Source organism: Oryza brachyantha, chromosome 2 (assembly GCF_000231095.2).
Source record: "Oryza brachyantha chromosome 2, ObraRS2, whole genome shotgun sequence".
Taxonomy (NCBI): Eukaryota; Viridiplantae; Streptophyta; class Magnoliopsida; order Poales; family Poaceae; genus Oryza; species Oryza brachyantha.
This window is the reverse complement of record NC_023164.2, coordinates 19225196-19247585: the sequence shown is the minus strand read 5'-3', so window position 1 is coordinate 19247585 and position 22390 is coordinate 19225196. Positions and strand designations below refer to the sequence as shown.

General features: G+C 41.5%; 1 protein-coding gene across 1 annotated transcript; it reads left to right on the top strand.

Moving 5' to 3' along the window:
- The first annotated feature begins 10596 nt into the window (after positions 1 to 10596).
- LOC102710091 (protein YABBY 4) lies at positions 10597 to 13763 on the top strand. The gene is made up of 7 exons (XM_006647536.3): positions 10597 to 11214; positions 11360 to 11533; positions 11660 to 11846; positions 12288 to 12336; positions 12462 to 12537; positions 12842 to 12913; positions 13125 to 13763. The coding sequence occupies exons 1-7, from the start codon at positions 11104 to 11106 to the stop codon at positions 13218 to 13220; spliced, it is 765 nt and encodes a 254-aa protein (XP_006647599.1). The 5' UTR covers positions 10597 to 11103; the 3' UTR covers positions 13221 to 13763.
- Positions 13764 to 22390: the final 8627 nt, after the last annotated feature.

Below are 22390 nucleotides of genomic sequence, written 5' to 3'. Positions count from 1 at the left end.
TAATATTATATATAAATAACAAACATTATGGTCAATGTTGTTTTTAAAATACCATGTTCTTGTCCAAATGATAGATATTTATAGAATCAGAGGGAGTAGTAAATATAAAAATTAATATAGGAGTGGAAATTAATGGTTGAACTTCGGACACTATCTAATTTTCTGTAGCTATCTACTCATTCCGTTCCAAAATAAATCAACTTTTTAGTTTTTAGATATAATGTTTAACTCTTCGTCTTATTAAAAAAATTTACGATTAATAATTTTATTTTTATTAGATGATAAAATGAATAGTAGTTTATATGTGACTAATTTTTTAAAATTTTTTGAAATTTTTTTAAATAAGACAGATGTTCAAATGATCGACATAAAAAACGAAAAATTGGTTTTTTTTTTTTACGGGGAGAGTAGTGATTGATCGATCCCACCTTCTGAAAAAGGTTTCTTTGTATTCCCTGACGACGAAGAAGGAACAGGTTTAGGCACAAGCAGCGAGGGAATAAAGCTTGACAGTGAGGGCATATCTCTTGGTGTGCGTGAGTGCCGACTTGCAGGCCGGCTTTAAATGTAAATGAAGAAACAAAGCAATCCGGATATCTTTGTGTACATGTGTGTGTGAGAGAGAGGAATGGCCGTATGGGTGCATGGAGAATCGATATCAGCTGATTGCAGAGGTTAATAATATAGCTAATAAGACTTCTTTTAATCTTTTTATAACCCAGTTAGCTTTTTATTTTTAATGTAGGGTCCACATGTCTCTCTCACATGTTGTCTTGGTTCTTGTGTCTGAGTTGGCTATAAGCTTATAGTCAACTTCTCCTCTCTCTCCTCACTTCTCTCTTACACATCAGTATTTAATAGGCTTATAACCTACTTGCTCTTAGAGATGGGTTGAAATGCTGGGTACGTAGGCATTCCATGCACGCAGGTGCTTCGTTTGCTTCGCGCACACCTGTGTGTTTGAATGGTTTGCTCGGCATAGACATTTCGACCGTGCTTTAATTTTGGAGCACGCGAGAACAAGCTAGCTAAGCTAGTTACTGTACACGCACAATGCATCAGATAGCACACGTTAATTCATTTGTTGGATGCGCGAAATGGAGTAGATCAACGACACTATGATGGAGAAGAAACATAGTACTACTGAATTTTGTGGCCTGACTGGGACAAATCTAAGAGGGTAAGATACCACCGTGTTTCTGGTCAACGCCATCCATCATGAGTATTTTCACCGTTGAAATGTGCTGATTACTAACCGTGTGGTTGGTTCACTAGTAAAAAATATACATCATCACTACCGTTTCAAAAAGTCACCGGTGCTAGTTTTAGAACCGGTACTACTACCATATCGGCATTGATGAGAGGGACGTCATTAGTGTTAGTACAGATAACCAAGTACTAATGAATTCTACGAGCCAAAAGAAAATAAGAAGCTGGCTCGATGCACGAGTGGATTCATACCCGCAATCCAAACAGCCCACAAACTCCTCACATCCACATCCATGCATCCAAAACACTATGAACATAGCAGATAAATAATTTTTGCATCCAAACAAATCACAAAATCAAGTTTATAGATAAGAAGCGGATAATTAAAGTCATCCAACAACAGGTCATATATAAAAAAAACACATCCACATAATATAAAATCAATGCAGACAGATCTGGATCCTTTGTATAAAATAAGGGAGAGGGAAGGGAAGAAGAAGAGAGAGGGCTCAAGGAGGAAATAAAGGTAATCAACCCCTCAACATTCGGATCCTAGATCCGTCACTGAATGCAGGAGACTAAAAGGGGAAAGAGCAGAACTAGTTTGTGGTGATTCAGATGCTCAAAGACTCCTTATATTGTGGGCATGCAAGCACGGAATCGTGGAAGTTTGGGTGAGGAAGGCGACCTCATCGCCCTCTCAAGATGTCACGACTAAAACCACTACTCCTTCTATCTCAAAATAAACCAATCTTTTACTTTTTGCCTATAATGTTTGATTTTTTGTCTTATTTAAAAAAATACGATTAATATTTTTTATATTAAATGATAAATTATGAATAGTACTTTACGTGTGACTAATTTTTAAAAAAAATTCTCGAAAATTTTTCAAATAAGACGGATAGTCAAGCGCTGGACAGCAAACCTAAAGTTTGCCTAGCTTATTCTGGGACGAAGCGAGTAGGTGGCAGGTACATACGGTACTTAGGGAAGAGGTGGCAACCATAAAGACAACGGGAGTGGAAGCGATGTCTATGGGGTCGGTAAGGTCAAAGGCGGTTAGATTCAGTGGCCTTTGACCACTCGGAAGCTAAGATCCTGTTTGGATCCTTCAAAACGCCAAAAATTTTGCTATTTTGAAGTACTTTTTGGTAAAACGGATTTAAACACTAGGCTAAGAAAATGACAACTTTGAATTTAACATTTGGCAGTTTGGACTAGCAAATTTCGCCAAAATGTACATAGGGATACGGACCACCTCTTACTTTTGTAAAAATAAGACAACTTTTGCATGTCTCTAAACACCAACATGTAAAAATGCAATGCTAAAATTTTTGCCACCAAAACTTCTATCATCTACCATTTGTCATTCAAATACCTCTAAATAGGACCTAAATCCAGTGACCCCGGACAACTAGGGGGAGTGGGAGCCATAGGGTCCTTGGTCTCGCATCATTGTCTACCAAGTCATCCACCATCTAGACCTCACTATTGGCGTTCGCCAGTCTTGCTGCCAGCGTCTCGTCGATGGGAAAATGAGACAGGGAGGCAAGGACAGAAGGAAGAAAGGGCATTGAGAAGAGAACGAGATTTTGTCCTTTTAGTTTAATAAAAAATATAAGGAATTATTCGTTCCTTGAGACACTGTTTTATTTCCTGTCCATTGACTCATGCAATATTTTATTTCTCACCTAATACTTTTTTACTAGTTTATTCCCACCACCGTTGTCTTTTGTGCTACGATTTGTCATTCTACCACTTTATTAATTTTTGAGTTTGACCATGTTTACTTTCTACGGTAGTATTCTTCTGCCATTATTACCATCGAATCTTGACCGTTGATTTAAAGTTCTACTATCAGTAGAAAAAATATTCTACTAATAATAGTTGTTGTGGTAGTAATAGATCTGATCCATTGAATTAGAAAAAATAAACAGGTTGATTAGTTATATTATCAGTAGAGAGCATAGTAGAACACCTAATAATTTTTAAGAAAAGAATATAATTCTTTATATTTAGACAAAGGGATTAGGAGCATAATCAAAGAAAATAATGAGCACAACTAGTGTCCGTCGTATCCTATTGTCCGACCAAGAATTAGATTGCAGCTTCTTCTAAGGGCAGTCCCAATGGAATAAACTAGCATGTTTGTTACAGTATAAGAAAATCATCTATAGAAACTATTTATCATAATAGAGGTGTCTTCGAGTAATAATTGTTTTATCTTTCTCTCGTCTAACTATATATTCTTACACCAACGGTGAGCATGGCACATGCCCATAGAAACTAGTGATTTCTCCCAATAGTGAATTCATGGTTTCTTGGTACATTGGGTGAAGAGAAGACTTGTTTTCTTCATGAGGAAACCATTTCTAAGTTTTACTCTCTCTTTCTTCATTAATTACGTTGTCATGTCATTATTTTGCTTACGTGACAAGCTATTTAATTAGAATAGAAACCATCATTAATACACCATCAGAACTGCCTAATTAGACGGAGGATCATAGTAGCTGAGAGTGATAAACATCATAACAAGACACTCTATTTACTTAAATTTGAGTGATAAAGGAAAGGCTAATTCATGATACCTCATCTATAGCTAGATAAAAATTTAACTTGTTGTCACTCTTATGAATGGTTAAAACAAATTTGTCACTCGCTGTCTATGATATATAGACTATCATGCGTATATAACATATAAATCCAGTAACAAATCTATTATAAACATTCGTAACAGTGGCAAAAAGTTAAATGTGATAAGAGTACTCTACTACCGTAGTAACAACCGATGGACGGCACTAGTACTGTACTCCTACATCCGTGCGTACTCCGGGATACCAAGCTGGTCGGCAGTCAGCAGGAAAAGTAGTTTGAGCGGAATTTGAGGAAATTAAAAGTGTAGGAACCCCTTGGGGGTACGTAGGGAGAGAGAGGGAGAGAGAGAGCAACGAGACAGTGTATTGTGTCATAGAGGATCTCTGCCCTCTACTGCTCCTGGCTCTTTTGTTGGCGAGCGAGGTGAAGGCGAGCTGATGGGATAGTGTGAGGTCAAATCAGCAAAAGTACTGAAAAAGCCTTCCCTTCTTTATAATTGCCTGCCCCTGCACTGCTCCCCGCAACAACTCTCCTCTGTTCATTCACTCCTTGTCTTGCACTATTCAATGCGCCCCCATCTCATGCGAGCAGCTAGCAGCTCGTTTCACTTTCACCACAGCGAAGGTATCCATCGCATCTCTAACCCTACAAATGCCACAGTAATTGGAGGAGATGCTAGCAGCTCGACGGCGAATTGGATAGCTAGTGAGGTGCCCAAGCATGCAGAAGAAAAAAAAATGCAATGCATGCAGAAGAAAAAATGAAATGCAGATCGCTGGTTAAGTTTCACATTATGTTCGCCAGTGTCGGAGATGAACAGTAGCATATATAATTGATCGAACCGATTAAATTGGTTGGTTGGATCTCACCTCGGCCGTGAACCCGGTCGGTCTCCCCGATGCTTTTGCTTTCGATCCGTTCTCCCCAACCCCCCAACGCGCGTGGGTTTCTTTCTTTTGTCCGCGCTGATCGCTCGCTCGATCGTCGTCTTCTCCCTCCGACTCTTCCCTCACCCGCGACTGCGAGTGGTTTTTTATATTGTGATCTATATGAAAATTTATTTCATAAATATATTTTTAGAAAACCTTTACATAAAAATAGATCTTTTCCTCGGCATTGGGTCAATTGGTGCTGAGGTACAACGTCTTAATTGCTGCCAACAGTGCTGGTCCAAGACACTCAGCCCTTGTGGTAGGCCAGTGCTGATGTAGAAGGGGTTCAGCTCCAACAAAACAAAAATTGAGTATCTATTTATAAGTAACTTATTTACAAATATTCTGTCCAAAGAGTAAAAAGTAAATAACTTATTTTATAAGTAGATCCTCAATATAAATGGGTTTAGTGGTGAGAACTTATTTTACAAATTCATATTAGTGGCTATGAGGTGAGGTTGTCAACGCCAACATCGTTGCTGTCGAGATATTAGACCTCGATGCCAATGAGATTGGTAAAGAGAAAATGACCCATTACTATTTTTTAGGATATGTTTACGAAATACTATCCCTGTTTCAAGCATGTCTAGGTTGTTTCGAATAAATTAAGGGTAAAAAATGACTATGTTGTCCCTCGGTAAACGATGAATGAATGGAAGTAGAGTAGATGAGATTAAAATAGGAACAATTTTAAATTTAAACCGATTAATAAGACAAGTAGTACAATTTCAGAATTCTTATATTTTAGTATAAAATTAAATTCCTATAAACACGTGTATTTTGAATCGAGGAATTTTTTAAGAAATACTATTATTTTAATAGAAAATCGTAAATTTAGGGTCCTATCGGACTACCATAGTTCTTATGATAGGCCTGCTATTGATCGGCCAGCACTCGATTGAGGAGAAGATCGGAGGGCTGCTAGTTCGATAGGGCCCTGGACAGAAGCCTGTTGAACTAGCGGTGTTTGACAGGCGCCTGTCGAACACCACCATTGTTCGACAGGGGCGGTAGGAGGGCCCTGTCAATCGGTAGCAGTTCGACTGGCCTCGTGGCGCCAGGTGGTGGACCCTGTTAAACGGTGGATGTTCGATAGGGTCCCCTGCCGAACAGCAGCACTTCAATTGTACATAATCAAACACTCACCGTTTGACAGGATGCTAAATTTACGATTTTCCGCGGATGACCTCTACTTTTATAATTTTCCATTGAAATAATATTATTTCTAAAAAAATTATTGAATCGAGTGGGAAGGTATGTTTCGTTATAAATAATACAGCCCCCCCCCCCCCCCCCCCCCCCCCCCGGGCGTCCTGTGCTCGCATGCATGCTGCTCCTGCTCCTGGCACAGACCACTGCCGGCCGCCTCTCTCGGGAATAACGACGGCTACATCACCCGCAGCGGCAGCTAGCTGCTCGCTTACCGCATGGCGCCGGCAGCACCCTTCCTACCGTGGGCCTTTCACCACGGGTAACTCATGTTCGCCTCACCGGGTCGATCGTAACAGGACATACTCCTGCGGCATATGTACGTACTGATCGACCATGATCACTGACTGATTCATCTGAAGCTTATCTATGTAGTAGGAAGGGTGTAAGTGGACCGGCCCGCTAATCTGTTTATAGGCCAATTAAGCGGGTAGTTTGTCGGGTTACCCATTTAATTAATCTATAAGTGGGTCGGTGGGCTTGTCCACTTACACCCCTACTGTTTCTGGAGGATATCTTGCCCTTAGTAAAAATTATATCACATTTAAGTATAATGTAACCACGTAAATATGATGTCATTGATATATGTAAACACATAAATTCCTTTTTAGCTAAGTGGAGAGTACAGGTACGTGCACCGGTGCACGCATTTCTTGCATAGAGACCGGGGTTTGATATTTAATTAGCACCCACAGCACACGAAAATTTTCCTCCACCTAGTACGTCAAACAACCCAAAAAAATATTGAGATCTAAAGTGATGCTGCTACCATGAATTCGGCCAACAAAAATACTTATTAGCTACCAAAAGTAAGTGTCAGTAAAACATTTATATATGTATCATTAATAATTTAGAAGAAAGTATATAAAAATAAACTAGGGTGAAAGATAAACTCTAACATTGAGTTTTTAATCAACTCTAAAATTTAAGTGAAATTAAAATTTTGATAGTAACTTATAAGTTGCAGCGCAACCAATAAGTAGATCAATAGGAATCGGCTACAATGCTATCTATTTATAGTGATCTTCTACTAGTATTATCGCCGGTAAAATAATCTCATCTGTTGATTTATAATTTGACTGTCAGTAGGAAAAATATTTTAATACCAGTGATTAATGTGGCAGTATATAGATATGATTTATTTGATTAAAAAATAAATGATCTAAATTAGTTCTAGAAAGTAGCATGGTAGTACAACTAATGTCAATATTGCACCTTTTACCTTGCCTCTGAATATACGCAGGTAGCTTACTCAACCCCCCCCCCCCCCCCCCCCCCCCCTAAACGGACTGTAAATTTTTGGTGGCTTATTATGTGAAACACAACTATCCTGCACTGTTCTGTCGTAACACTACTACAGTATCGAACACGTCGATATCTGTTGTGTCCTCATGCAAGCAGGCCTCTGTTCGTGGCCCACAATAGTCTATGAGACATGAGCAAGCTTTCATACGTAAAAGGGACGCTGGTAGCCGTGTTCTTTTTACGGCCGGGTAAGAAGTATATAATTAATTAATTATAAAATATAAAAAATATAAATGCATTCATATGAATTTTTAAAGAATTTTTTTCATATATTTTTATAAAAGATAGCAGTTCAGAAAACGTACTCACAGAATGAGGGAATATGAATTGTGAAATTGGGATGTAGAACGCCACCTCAGTAGGAAGTACGTAGTAGGTACATACTAAAATAAATTTATTTTTTAGTTTTTATATAAGTTCGACTTTTCATCTTATTTGAAATTTTTTTATTAATATTTTTATTAAATGATAAAATATGAATAGTACTTTACTAAGTTGTTTAAGTTTGTTTATAAATTAAATAAGACCGATGATCAAGTCGGACACATAAGTCAAAATCTTCAATCACCTGCAACGATCTGAACCGGTATGCAAGCGTCCTTGTCAGCTTTAATTAGTTCCCGGACGTAGATTAATTATAACAACACTTCCGAAGCGAGGAATCCACGTTCCACGTTATGGACTTTGATGAGAAGTGCTTACCGATATTCGATTTATGAATAATACTTAATGGCTTCCGGCAAACGAAAAAAGGCACTGATACGGCTCTACGAGCTAGTGGATCAGAAAATCCGGATAAATCATTCGAAAAATAAACCCCAAAATTATAGATCACTACGAGCTAGTAGACTAGGGCCGCGTTCATTTGAGCGGTAAGTTAACTTACCCCGACGCAGAAAACGTAATAATAAATTAGTACATGATTAATTAATTGTTAATTATTTAAAAATATAAAATAGATTAATATGATTTTTTTAAAACAACTTTCCTATAGAAATTTTTTTTAAAAAAATACACCATTTAACAGTTTGGAAAGCGTACGCGTGGAAAACCAGAGAGATAAGTTAACTCAGTGGGGAGCCGAACGCAGCCTAGAACCATAATACAAAATGAATCAATCATATCCGACCATTATTCAAGTATCAGAATCAATCATAAATCTAATAAAACTAAAATCAGGTAACATCGCATCACAACGTCGACATATTGCTCGTCAGAAGTCGAGAATTTTATCATAGTTATTGCTTGCCATGTAACTGAGCCACCGGTGATGTTTAGGAGGTGGTGAGGTTGGAGGCAGGAGGACCTTCCACCACAATCCTTGCTTGTCAGAATGTGGCAGCCCTACACGTCTAAGTAGACGGACATAGCATCCAATCACTACCACAGAGCATCACATTTAATAGGTCATTTGTAATGGACCAAATTGGTAAGGGTGGTTATAGATCGTAGTTGTGATGGGCGGACTTGGTCACTATTAGAGATAACCAAAGTAGCTAGCAGCTATCAATTTTATATACACTTATTTATAACGGTTCATAAAGAAGAGTTATTATATGAGTTTATTTAGTCATCAATGACCACTCATAATTTAGAGTTATTATCAATATGGCAATATCAGATTATCTATAATATATAATTAAGCCGCTACCAATGATGGTGGCCATATGCATACGAGCTCCAGTGTTACATATCTCTCATGATTTCTCTATCTTCCCGCCAACAAATCTATCCCTAGCTTCACCGTCGCCGAAGCTTTACCTCCCTCCAAATAGGGCTTCCGTAACAATGGGCCACATTGGATCTGGTCTCGTCTTCGATGGTGCGTGATAGTTTTTACATCGAGGAGGTGGTGCCAAGGATGATAGGGCCGGGGAGAGGTTAGCAATGGTGTCACTAGCTAGCCCCGTCGTCTCTGCTATCGACCCCTTAACGCTCCTTGCTCTCCTATGTCACTGATGGGTACCGGTAGAGTCACGATGCTGAATAGGTGAGCTCAGGAAGTCGGTGGTGACTGCATCGAGTGGGCAGTGCATCCTTCTCTCTTTTTTTTTGAGATTTTCCTTGTAAGGAACGGCTCGGAACGATGAGTTGTCACAGATGTGAGATATCTATATATGTAATGGCTGAAGAGATTTTACAGATGTTACAGTGGTTCTTGACCAAACCCAGTTTATCAATGTCGGGTTTATCCTAACCGCATATATGTACTCGGTTAAGTACGTCTACGTCGTACGAAGCTAGCGGGGGTCGCATATATAGCTTAACCAACACTCGCCGCGCGGCGCGCGCGCCCATACGAGTATATGCGCGATCCTCGCGGTCTCGCTCCAGCGCTCCACCCTGGTGAGGCACTCAGGTAGTTTGCGGCCCGGCCGGGTCCAGGGCGAGCCACGGAAAAGGAGACCAGGAACTACACCGCGTGGGCTATCACGGCCACGCGGCTACACCAGAAGACGGGACGGACCTGGATGCCCCCCTCCCCCCCCCCCCCCCCCCCCCCCTGCCTCTGCTCTGCTGCCACGGCGCGCGCGATGGACAATGCACGCACGCACGCACTTTACTCCAGCGCCAGTGCGCCACCCGTCTTTTTACTTGCCCCCAGCCGCCCCCGCGCGCGCGCATCCATACGCATGTGCCGAGGCGAGGCTCTGTATAGTACGTCTCTCTATACAGTGTCCTCTCCTAGCTCGACAGCTCGTTCGCGTCATGCATAAGCGCTAGCTCGCGCCGGTGCAGTGGCCCGCATATATATCGATCAGCACGTACGCCGGCCGTAGCTCCTCGTCGTGTCGACGATCCGACCGGCTCTGTGCCTGCCGCGCACATGGTGTACGTGTACGTGTGTCACTGATAGCTAGTCTCTGCACGTACGGCCGGGCGCAGCACGGCACGCGACATGTAGCCAAGAACTCTTTGATCGATCTACGAGTACGATCGACGCGCGCGGTGCACCGGGGGCGCGGCAAGGTTGGAGCTAGCTGCGCGTCGTGTGTTGTTGCAGTTGCGTCCGTGGAGAGAGAGGTAGTCGTCGCGAGGGAGGGCGAGGACGATCGACCGGGCGCATCGGGACACAGTTTGGCCGGGGCCCGGCCGGTGGGGCGGGCGAGCCCCACCACTCATTCCCCTTTTCAGTCACGAATAGTGTCGAGATGCCGCCCACGCTAGCTGCTGTTGCGCGGGGACATGCAGCCCCGGTAGCAATATTTACTTGTTGCTTTGCCTGCATGCCCCCATCTCACTCATACACTAGCTACCCAGGGCTCTCTCTCTCTAGCAAGCTGCTGGTAGGAGTAGCTATCTGGACTGGATCTCTTTCCCATCTCGCCCCCATCGACCTTTTGCCCAGAGCCAATATATCATCCACGCCCATGCTGCCTCCTCGCCTCGCCACCGCTGCCTTTCCCTCTTTGCTCGCGGCAAAACCCACATGCAGTAGTAGTAGTAGTAGAAGTAGTTAGTTGTAGTTGTTTGTTGTTTGTTGTTTTTGGGCTTTCAAATCAGGAACAACGACAGATCCGAGGCTTTCTCGAACCGGGCAGGTCCATCAAATCGCAAGCGGCAGCCATCTAATCACCTCATCACATCAAAGGGGACCAAAAGGATATCTCTGGCTACCCCTCCTCCGCCACTCGTGTGAAATTTCCCCTCCCTGCGTTGCCAGATTAAGGCCGTTGCGTTAGCTCGATCGAAGCGAGCAGCAGGCCATACAACACACAGTGCTGCCCCTCTCTTGTCGATCGATCGACAGGCCACGGGGGAGTGTGCAGGTGTGGGGATTCGATCGGCTGGTCTGGTAACCATCGTCTTCATCTTCGTCTTCGTCCTCGTCCTCGTCCTCGTCGTCAACATCATGTCGTCCTCGTCCTCGTCGTCGGCTGTCTTCCAACTGGACCACCTCGCGCCGTCCCCAACCGAGCAGCTCTGCTACGTGCACTGCAACTGCTGCGACACCATCCTCGCCGTACGTGCTGTGGCGCCGAGCCACCCACCTACCGACAGCGCGCTAGCTTCAGAGCTTCTTAGCATTGATTCTTCGTCTATTAGTTATTCGTTTCTCGTTTGATATTTTGTTTCTCTCTTGATGGCTAACTTTGATTTCCACGCAGGTCGGCGTGCCGTGCAGCAGCCTGTTCAAGACGGTGACGGTGCGGTGCGGCCACTGCGCGAACCTGCTCTCGGTTAACCTCCGCGGCCTCCTGCACCCACCGCCGGCACCGCCGGCCAACCAGCTCCACTTCGGCCCTTCCTTGCTCTCCCCCACCTCCCCCCATGGCCTCTTGGTATGTACCTTGCTCTATCTCTCTCTCTGTCAAATTCTACCATTCTATAGCTAGCTAGCTGACTAGTTCTCATCTGAGAATTAATCATGCATATATACTGACGTTTAGCTTCCGTGGTGGGCGTAGGACGAGATGGCGTTCCAGGCGCCGAGCTTACTGATGGAGCAGGCGAGCGCGAGTAGCCTGAGCGGCATCACGGGCCACAGCAGCAGCAGCTGCGCCAGCAACGTGCCGGCAATGCAAACGCCTCCGGCGAAGCCAGTGCAGCAAGAGCCCGAGCTGCCAAAGAACGCCCCCACGTCCGTGAACAGGCGTAAGTTACCACTACTAAGTACTAACTAGGTTGTGACCCTGGCCCTTTGAAACACTAGAATTTTGTAGTCAAATTATGCTACTGTATATTCTCTCCTCGTTGCTTATTCACCGTTGTTTTTAGAGGGTTAAGCCCGGCATTACTTTTGTACAAGCTTGGTAGCGAAGATGTACATTTGCTCTTGAGGAATTACGTACCCGTACGTCCTCCAGCACTAAAACAAAATATGTAGGAGAAACTAAAAATGATATATAGTCGGATAGAGGATACGGAACAAGGCATGCGATCACGTCTTGTTGTGTGGCAGGGCCATGTAAGCCCATGCTTCCATCGATCGCGGGTCAGTATGTTTGCAGAGACAGCATGTATAGTGATAGCTTCGGTGAGCTTGCCCATTCGTCCATGTTTCCTCGGATGCTGTCTGATCCAAAACTTTTGCAGCTCCGGAGAAGCGTCAGAGAGTCCCATCCGCGTACAACCGGTTCATCAAGTAAGATTTTCTCTACAGCTAAAACTTTCAGGCTAATTAAAACTGATCGATGCCCTTGATTAATCAGTATTTTAGGTAAGATCGCATAAAAAAAATAAATGTGCTGCTGATGATTTGCTAAACAGGGATGAGATCCAGCGGATCAAGGCCGGCAACCCGGACATCAGCCACCGAGAGGCGTTCAGTGCAGCCGCAAAGAATGTAAGCTATTTTTCTTCGTCTCATCCGGGCATTAATGAACTCCTACTCACCCTGTAGTATCTAGCTTGATGTGCTAGCTGTTCGCGTGTCTTGATTTGACCGGACACCTTACATTGTCAGCACGGACACAGCGGCAGCTTGTGCCCGGCCGCTTGCGAGATGCCGAGAGCTAGCGGCTGCGGTTTCTGGGAGCTTTTAGCCCCACAGCTGCTATAGCTAGGGTTCGTTCGGATTTGTTTCGATCTCCTTTACTGATCCAAACCTGCCTTTGCTTTGGCTTTACTTTCCTTGTGTTTGTAATCAGTGGGCCCATTTCCCGCACATCCATTTTGGCCTCATGCCGGATCAGGGGTTCAAGAAGACGTTCAAGCCTCAGGTAACCAGAATCCCGAGAGAATTAGCGTATACTATATATGGGACACACTGTCACACACAAGCATAACCTAGTTATCTGTGTAACCTGAACACTCTATAGCCTTATCAGAATTCAGACCACCCGGCAACACGGCACTGCCTTTATTTACTTTAGTACTTTGTGAGCAATTCATCTGTAGACTGTAGCTGCTTTCCTGTGTCGTGATTTGCAGGATGGTTCTGAAGACATTCTTCTCAAGGATAGCCTGTATGCCGCGGCAGCCGCCGCCGCCGCTGCAGCTGCAAACATGGGCGTCACTCCATTCTAGAGCTAGCTTGGCAAGCGGCGCGCAATGCAAGCGCCGAGTTGTTGGTGGTGGCTCTAGCTCGCTCCCATCTCCGGCGCCATTCTAGCTATATATAGTCAGGGTTTAATTAGCATCAGATCATCATCTAATTAATATCATGTGTGTTGCTTGATTAGAGTACTTCTCAGTGTGTGGAAGGGAGATGGGGAATCCAGTTGAGTGTACGTCTAGGTTTCTGCTTATAACTATCCTCGTAGAGATGTACCCCCCCCCCCCCCCCAAAATTTTTTTTCTCTTTTTTTTTTTTTGCTTCTAACTTATTTCCCCCTTTTGTTTCTTCCCAGACTATCTGGCACGCCCTATTCACCTGTAGAGTGTAGAGAAGTTGCTATTCACCTCATTGTACCTCAAGACGTGCTTTACTCATGAACCTCACCTAGTAAAATTCTAGCTAGCAACCCATGCATGCGTGCCTTTACTTTTCTTCATTAATATTTCATGTGTTTCTTATTTTAAGAGTTAAATTTTTGTGGCTGACTCTGATGTATTCTACTGGTAGTAGAATTTAATCCACACCATACTACCAACAATATTAAGTGTAGTAGAAATTTAAAGGGGTAATATCGTCTTTTATTGTGATCTTTATTGCCATAAAACAAAATTATAAAATACTACTAATCAATTAATTAACAAAGTACCAAAAATACATTTTTAAATCAACGAATGAGATTAGTTCTACTGGTAATATAATACTACCAGTAAAATACACCGGAGAGTGACCCTAATTTTTTTTGGGTCATAAGTGCTTAATTGGTGGAAAGAATTTGGACTGTTTTTTTTTGACAGAATAAGATAAATTTCCACAAAGATATTATTGTAAATTAGGAGTATTTGGTTCCTTCAACTAAAAACTTTTACGCCTCGTCTATGGTAGTTCTTGCCCATAATCAGCTAGCGGAACATTGAGTTAGTTTCATCCTTGAATTGCTAGCCAATAAAACATGCTTTGGACGAAATGCTAACCTACTTTGAGTTTGATATACACCAAGATGGTTGAAAACAAAATTGAACGTGCGTGCGTGCCTAATCAGCTCCAATTGTTTACATATAATTAAAACTTATAATAATATTAGTGTTATGTATTCAAGATGAGGGAAAATTACAGAGATTTAGAAGGATTAGAGTGAGAAATAAAGGGGGAGGAGAGAGCGAGTACCTATGGAGATAGACGACCGCGTTACAAAATTTTGTGTGCTTCCTTGTTGAGTAAAAAAAAGTTTTTTTTGGAACTTTTTACTGCTACTTCCTAAAAAAGTTTCATTTATATTATCTAAATATAAGCATCGTCGGAATGTCGGCCATATAGAAACTAAGGGGCTTTTTATACCAGTAAGCATTGTCCTAAAAAATGTGTATTTGCCCAATGTTGCTTGTTACCGCTTCATGAATGGATGGCCCAAGCTACGTAGCAAATGAACATGACAGGCACAAAGTGGTTGTGTTTAGGGTTTGTTAAACAATTTCCAAGGCTAAAACCATCCCCCAGCGATATGGCAATAATAGCTTATTATTGCGTAGAAATCACACGAATTTAAATCCAAAAAATTCAAATGGAGCTGCGGTGGTTTGGATATAAAAATCGCGTGATGTGTCACGATTATCGTGATATGTTATGCGATAATCGTGATGGAACGAGCAATGTCGTCGCAATGATTCCGACAATAATTGCGTGATTAGGTGTGATTATTGCACGCATGTTTGATTACCATGGCCCAAATACAAATAGGATGCAATTCATCACAAAAAATCACATAGACCATGCATAAGTTTAGCTGCCTAAACCGTACGATAGTCGTACGTGCCAAGTGGATTACCGTTTGCTTCTCGTCATAGATGATCCGCGTCCCTCTCGCTGCAATTATCACCGCAGATGACGAGGTTTCAATCATCGCCGCACGAAGATGACAGATTTGGTGACAGATGCGCAGGAATCACCTAATGACAGATTTGGTGACCGGTTGGGGGGGGGGGGGGGTTTAGAGGGACGGTGGAGCAGAAGGGGGACCGTATGAGCCGATGTGTTTTATAGGAGGATATTTTTCTCCCCAATGGGCCACATTGGGCCAATTATGCCTACATGAACTGTAGCTTCTCTATATAATTTTTATTCATTTATGCAATACAGTTCACTTTCTGACCATAATTCGATGTTACATGCATTATTTTTTTAAAAAAATCTTCTTCGCAAGTTTCTAAAAAACGAGAACTAGCGCCCAAAAAAATTTCAGATTTTTTAACTTTTTTTTCAAAAAATTTGATATCTCGCAAAATTTCCTGACCCCTATGGGGCCTCACTGAAGTCGCGTCCCACGGCTCGCGTGATTATCGTGGTTTTATGAACCTGGTTGTGATATAGCATTATTTATGCATACTCTTTTATTTATATGTTACAACCTTAATTGAGAGTTTCTTTCAAACGGAGAATTTTTATGATTTTCACAAGATTTAATTCAGTCTCTGGGATAAAACATATAAAAAAATATCATGTTCCCGAAAACGCACTACATTTGTATGGTTACGTCTCCTTTTGAAGGACTTTCACGAAAAGCAGTTAAGTACTTTTGTAAATTATTGTTGCAAAATTCCTCCCATCCCAGCAGGCCCGTACTGTATTTGGAGCAAAGCTAACAGAAATCCAGCAAGAATCCCATCCTCTCCCGCACCGGCCGGGTGGCTAGATACTCCGGTCCTCCCCTTTTTTCTCTCACATAGACGAGAGCGAGCTGGTTGACGGACACGGATGTATATATAAAGCCTATTTCTCCGTGTTGTTTTGTCTCCCCCCAAGATGAGCGTACGCACATACATGCACAATCGATAGCCCGCGCCCGCCCGGCCGGCGAGACTGGCCGGAAGCATGCTGATCTCCGACGCGACGCGACGTAAGGAGGAGCGCGCGCCGTACGTGATTATGTACGCCCGCGCGTGTCGCCGTCAACCGGGATGTGGTACCGATTTCGAGCGGAGCGCTATAGCTAGTAGATCGATCGCGCCGGCCCTGAATCACGCTGGTTGTGAACCTTGTGGACGGTGACCCCATGAAGTGACTAGTGATACGGTGATGCCGGCCGAGAGGTTGCCTTTTTATATAACTGCTCCGTCTCTAAATTTTTGACGTCGTTAACTTTTTAACAGATGTTTGATTGTTTGTTTTATTTAAATTTTTTTATAAAATATGTAAAATTATATCTACATAAAAGTATATTTAGTAAATAAATAAAATAATATAAAAATAATTATTAATTATGTAAATTTTTTGAATAAGACGAACAGTTAAATCTGTATAAAAAAGTATCTATTGACGGAGAGAGTACGTATATATTTATATCCCCTGATCACAACTGCATGCCTCGATTGGTTGAGTGCGTGCGTGGGCCATCCGGGCCTGATTGGTTCGGGGGCTTGTGATGCATGCTGCCTGCCTGCCCCTGCTATTCGTCCTGAGTCTATGACAACCGATGTGTATATTGTTCTGCGCGCCGTGCATGTATATATGTACGGTAGTAGTTTGCTGCTTTGCAATTCCTGTGGCAAACTGGCAATGTACATAGGTGAAACCGTGAAAGCGATCGAGCGATTGTTGAAGTTCTGGAGTTCTTCCATCGAGAGCATCGGCTCTGTGCCGGATGACTAAGACGAACTGGTTCTAAATCCTTATGGAAAATTTTAACAATTTGGCACTATTAAAATTGTCAGCTTTTGAAATAGTCCTCTTAGATTCATCCTTACGATATTACTCCCTCCATATTTTTATATATGACGCCGTTGAATTTTAGGTCCATGTTTGACCATTCGTTTTATTTAAAATTTATATCCAAATATACAAAATTATAAGGCATACCTAAAGTTCATATAATAATAAATCATATTATAACAAAATAAGTAATGATTATATAATTATTTTGAATAAAACGAATGGTCAAACGTAAAGTTAGAAATCTACGGCGTCATATAAAAAAATATGGAGGGAGTATTACTGAAGTGATGTTTTTTCTTAACTATTTATCACTTTTACGTCCGTGGCATGCCACTGTGAAAAAAATACTTTCACCCCATCAACTGTCAACATTGGTACAAACTATATCCCTTTGTAGTTTACAAAGCGGTTTTGGCAAACGTGCCACATATGTGACATGTGGCATTCTAAACCAACAAAAGAAATTAAAAATAGACCGAACCCACATGTATGCCTCTCACTGCGAAAATAAAGAAACATCAAGACCTACATGTTATCCTCACATTCGTCTTCTTCCCCACCTTTCCCTTGCTTGGCATTGTTGGAGGCTAAGCAAGATGTCACCGCCACCATCATCCCATCATCATATGGTCCAAAGGAGCCAACTAGCTCAAGCTCGCCATCCCATTCGAGGAAAGACAATAGTGGCCATGGGCAACTGACAATGAGAGCATCGTGACAATCTGTGGTAGAGTAAAGGACATGATAGAGGCAAGGGAAAGGTTATTAAGGAGGGAGGTGATGGAGAGCTTGCCCTTAAACTCCACACATGACACCGAAGCCAACCCAGAACAATGACGATGGTAGAGGGGAAGAGAAGAGAGGAGGGGACGACATCCAAATATGTTTGCCGTGGAAACGACATGTTGTTTTCCACGTCGGCGAGCCACCATTCATGCTTGATGAAGATGACGAGTCGGATTGTTATCTGTTGTCCGTTTGTTGGCACGTTGTGTCGATGTCGTCATGGTTGTTGGCAAAGTGAAGGGGGGAGGGGCATACAATGTTGTCGTTGATGCTCCTTCTCCCTGGATCTAGAGCAAGAGACAGAATGAGGAAAAAAAATCCGAAGGCTCCTTTATGACGATGGCTCCTCATCTTTGCCCATCAAGCCACCGGAATCGCCTTTCTACCATACACCAGGAGGTCGTTGTGACCTTGTCGTCGGTGACGGAGGAGGTGACTTGCCACACCTATGAAGAGGACTGCTCATTTACTAGCGTGACCCTACCTTAAGCTACACTTAGCCTTTGGCTCCATCTCTACGCTGCCACCATCCTCCTGGGTGCTCTACCACTAGCAATAGTGTTGAGCAGAGCAAGGTGGAGAAGAAGACGGATGTGATGATGACATGTGGGTCCTATAATATTTTTTTTTCTCTTTCTCAGATAGAATGACACATAAGTGCCAGTACATGCCACATTAGCCAAAATAGTTTTCCAAACCACATAGGGGCAAGTTTGCAACGATATTTGTTGTTGATGGGGTTGATATATCCAATCTTGCAATTGAGGATATGAATCAGGTTCGATAATAGCTGAGGGGGTCAAAGTATACTTTATGCTTTTGGAAAGTCTAAATATTTTTTGAAGCAACAGCCTCGATCGTTACACTGTTGTAAACCAACATTTACGAGACTACTAGTGGATCACTCGATCCATTCCCCTTCCCTCCCACAAAAATAGAGGCGAGAGAAGCTATAGATCATCCATATCCTGAACATCACAAAAATAGATAACGAAAGCATGACATAGGTTGGAGCTAGATCTTTCGTCGAGTATAGTCAATTATAAACATCTCACCATGCGCATCTATATTTTGGGGTCACAAAAGGAAATACTTCCTCCGTTTTACAATATATATATTTTTTAATCTTGATAAGATTTATATAGATGTCAATGAATCTATATATATATATATATATATATATATATATATATATATATATATATATATATATATTATATAGATTCATCAATGGATGAATCTAGATAGGCCTAGAAAGTTTTTACGAACGAGATAGTAAATCATCTCTATTCCTATTCGTATCAAAATTATCTCCAAGGAGATAAAATTGCATAGTAACAAAACACTAAGCAGTATAAAACAGGCCTGCCCATATGAGTATATTCCATTGGGCCCAAATGTTCTACCAGGCCGAAGAGCCCGAGGCCGCAGAAGTACTCCGCCGGTGGCCGTGGGCAGCGACTCCCGGACCTCCGGGCTGCGGCGGTTCGGCCGACCGGAGCCCCTCACGCAGCAGCAGCAGCAGCCATGGTGTCCTGCGATAGGCACGCTAGCTGGCAGGCTGCAGCACCGAGAGAGAGCTCGGCTCCAACACGAGACCGTACTACGCAGCCTCGGTGCACGGCATCGGTCCCGACCCTATCCGTTACGTACGTATTCATCAGTGCATGCAGGTCTCACTCAAACTGATCCAGCAGCAGGGAGGGAGGCAACCACGCTAGCTGATGACCAAGAAAAGCTTTTGGATTATGCGAGTGGTAGTAGTAGCACACTGTGACTAGAAATACTACTAGTACTCGTATCTCTGTCTTGACTTTGCACCCGTACGTGTTTTATTTTAGTTCCTTTCTCGAATTTTCTTCGCGCTGGACCGGACCACGACTTGGGGTGCTGCTAGCTGGTGCGTCGCATTGTTGGACCGTGCGTGCCAGCAACGCCGCCTTTAAATTTACCTTTTCTCCCCGAACGAGCCTGTGCAGTCGTGAGTGGATTTTGTCTAGGATGACGATCATGTATTAGCTCGGTTCTAGAATACAAATATTCTTAATTTATTTGGAATGGATTAAGTCTATGCTAAAAATTAGCTTTTAATCATTTTAATGATTATCTTTAAATTTTAAATTGATTAGATTATTATTTTAAATATTTGATTGACTCTAAAATTGTTAGAATAATTGAGATAATAAAAACCAGTATAAACTATTTATATTATGATATAAAATTTAAATACTACGAATACTTATGTACTCCTCACGATGGCATGTTGCTGTCAGAGTCATGAAGGCTAGTTGACTTGGATTTGTGTTCATAAGTATCGGGGTGCGAATAGGACACAGGCTTCGAAATGGTGCCCCTAGCCATAGCAGATTTGGGCTGTTTTAGACGAATGATCCATTATGTGTAAAGAATAAATTAAGAATGATTTTTTATTTGAGGCGAGCAAAGTACTCTTACGGAGAAAAAGTCAAATGAATATTTATAAATAAAAATTAATTTGTAATTAAAATTTTTATATATATACTCTTAGCGACCTAAAAACCAAAGCTGAAAAATAAATTCAGAGAAAACCACATAATCAACTTTAAATATTCAAATTTAAAGTTAAAAATCTAAATTTTAGCTTATAAGTATAAACAGAAGTGGAAAGATTGGGGTGATAATTAATTTCATATGCAGCTTATGAAAGTGGCAATAGCTAATACGTACTCGTGATGTCATAAAATTGTACTACGAAAAATTTACATTACCAGTATATTGGCATGGACCATCTGAATTATAGGTACGTAATGTGATTTGTTTCGGGAAAGAACATTCTTTTGGAGTACTAGTAGTATATATATGAAGAAATCCCACTTTTGAACTTATACGGTCTATTTAACTAATACATTTATGCATAATGAAAGTAAAAAGACATCATGAAAATATGATATTTTCAAGTATATAACACATTTGTCATACTTTCAACTATGTTGTCGATAGTCATCACCTTGTTCATATATAAACGGTCAATCAATCATAAAATTTGTGTTCAATTTTTGCAATCATGCATGCCAGATTGAGGAAGAAGATAAAACCCTCAATTCGATTTTGCTTGTGTTTATAAGATTAAATTTAAATTTTAAAACTTAAATTTTTGAGAATGTTTTTCATCATAGTTTTTAATTTTCAGTATTTACTTTTATATCACTAAGATATATAAAAAGTTTCATTCATAAATTATTTTGTAATTACTAATAAGTCATTCTGCTTATGTTCATTTTTAAGCGAAAAGATGACGTTGAGTAATGTGCATTTTGGCCCTACTAGAATAAGAGTATGTATTAAACATACTATTTTACATAAACAGGAGTTCCTCTAAACATTTTGCTTTGAAGCATGGGTTTCTTTAAACAATCACAATACACGTTCGGCCTAGGTATAGTTATCCGGCTCAAAAAACGTACAGTAAATGATTAATTAATTATTAATTATAAAAAATTAAAAAATATATTAATATGATTTTAAAGCAATTTTATTATAGAAAATTTTCGTAAAAAATACACGGCTAGCAATCCAGCATATGTGCGCATAAAAAACGAGAAATTTTTTTTATAAGGGTACAACTCAGGACGCACACGAACACATACCACACTCACACAACAACATACACATACACACGTGTGCGCGTCCCTAACACACGCTTAGGATTTTGGATGTGTACGTGTGTGAGAAAAAATCTTCGGATGAGACGCGTGAGCTGTGATCCCAGAGATCGAACTCGATCGCGTGGGCTACTCGCACACCCGCGCAGCTAGCCACCCGGGGCAACACTTGATTCTCGTAAAATCTTGGTTAATAAGGGGTGAGAACGAACGAGGCCCTGGTGTTTTACGTTACGTGTGACTCAAAACTCACAATTTTATGAGATTTACTATTTATCTTCACGTAAAAGGGACTGGCTGTCCTGCGGGGAGTCGTTGGAAGGAACTTCCGAGCTTGGAGCCAGCGCTCTTTGTGTTTACAATGCTATCGTTTGCGTCAGAATCAAGAACATGTTGCTTATTCTAGCTCTGCCAAGCGTGCGGAAAATTTCAAAGAACATAATGCACTCCCAAGTTAACTTGACAAGAGCAGAGCCAGGGCACTCCCACGAGTCTAGAATTGCTGACTAGAATGGTCCGGAATTGTTCGTCAAATTAGCGCAAAAGAGAGTATATTGGCTTATTTGGAATAAAGCCAACTTATTACATAGTAAAATTTTGGCAACTTCAGTAGTAACATATACTCCCTCGTACTTTATTTACTAACGTCATACATTCACATATAAAACATACGAAGGGAGTATATGTTTGGTTGGTTACCATATTTTACCCATACTAATATAAAATATATACTACTAAAAATTGACACTGCCAAAACTTACCAATATTTTGGTAGGTCAAAAATATGCATCAATCCAAACAAGCCCCAAATGACAAATCCACCTAAAAAAGTTTCATGTTTTCTTTTCGAGAAAATAACATGTCTATGTTATTACTGTAATTTTTACATTTTGGCTATTTTGAAAACTTATTTTATAAATAGGCCCGTGAAAAAACTTATTGCACAAATAAATCTTTTTGATCGCGCCAATGACGTTGGCGCGGTCAAAAAGATTTATTTATACAAT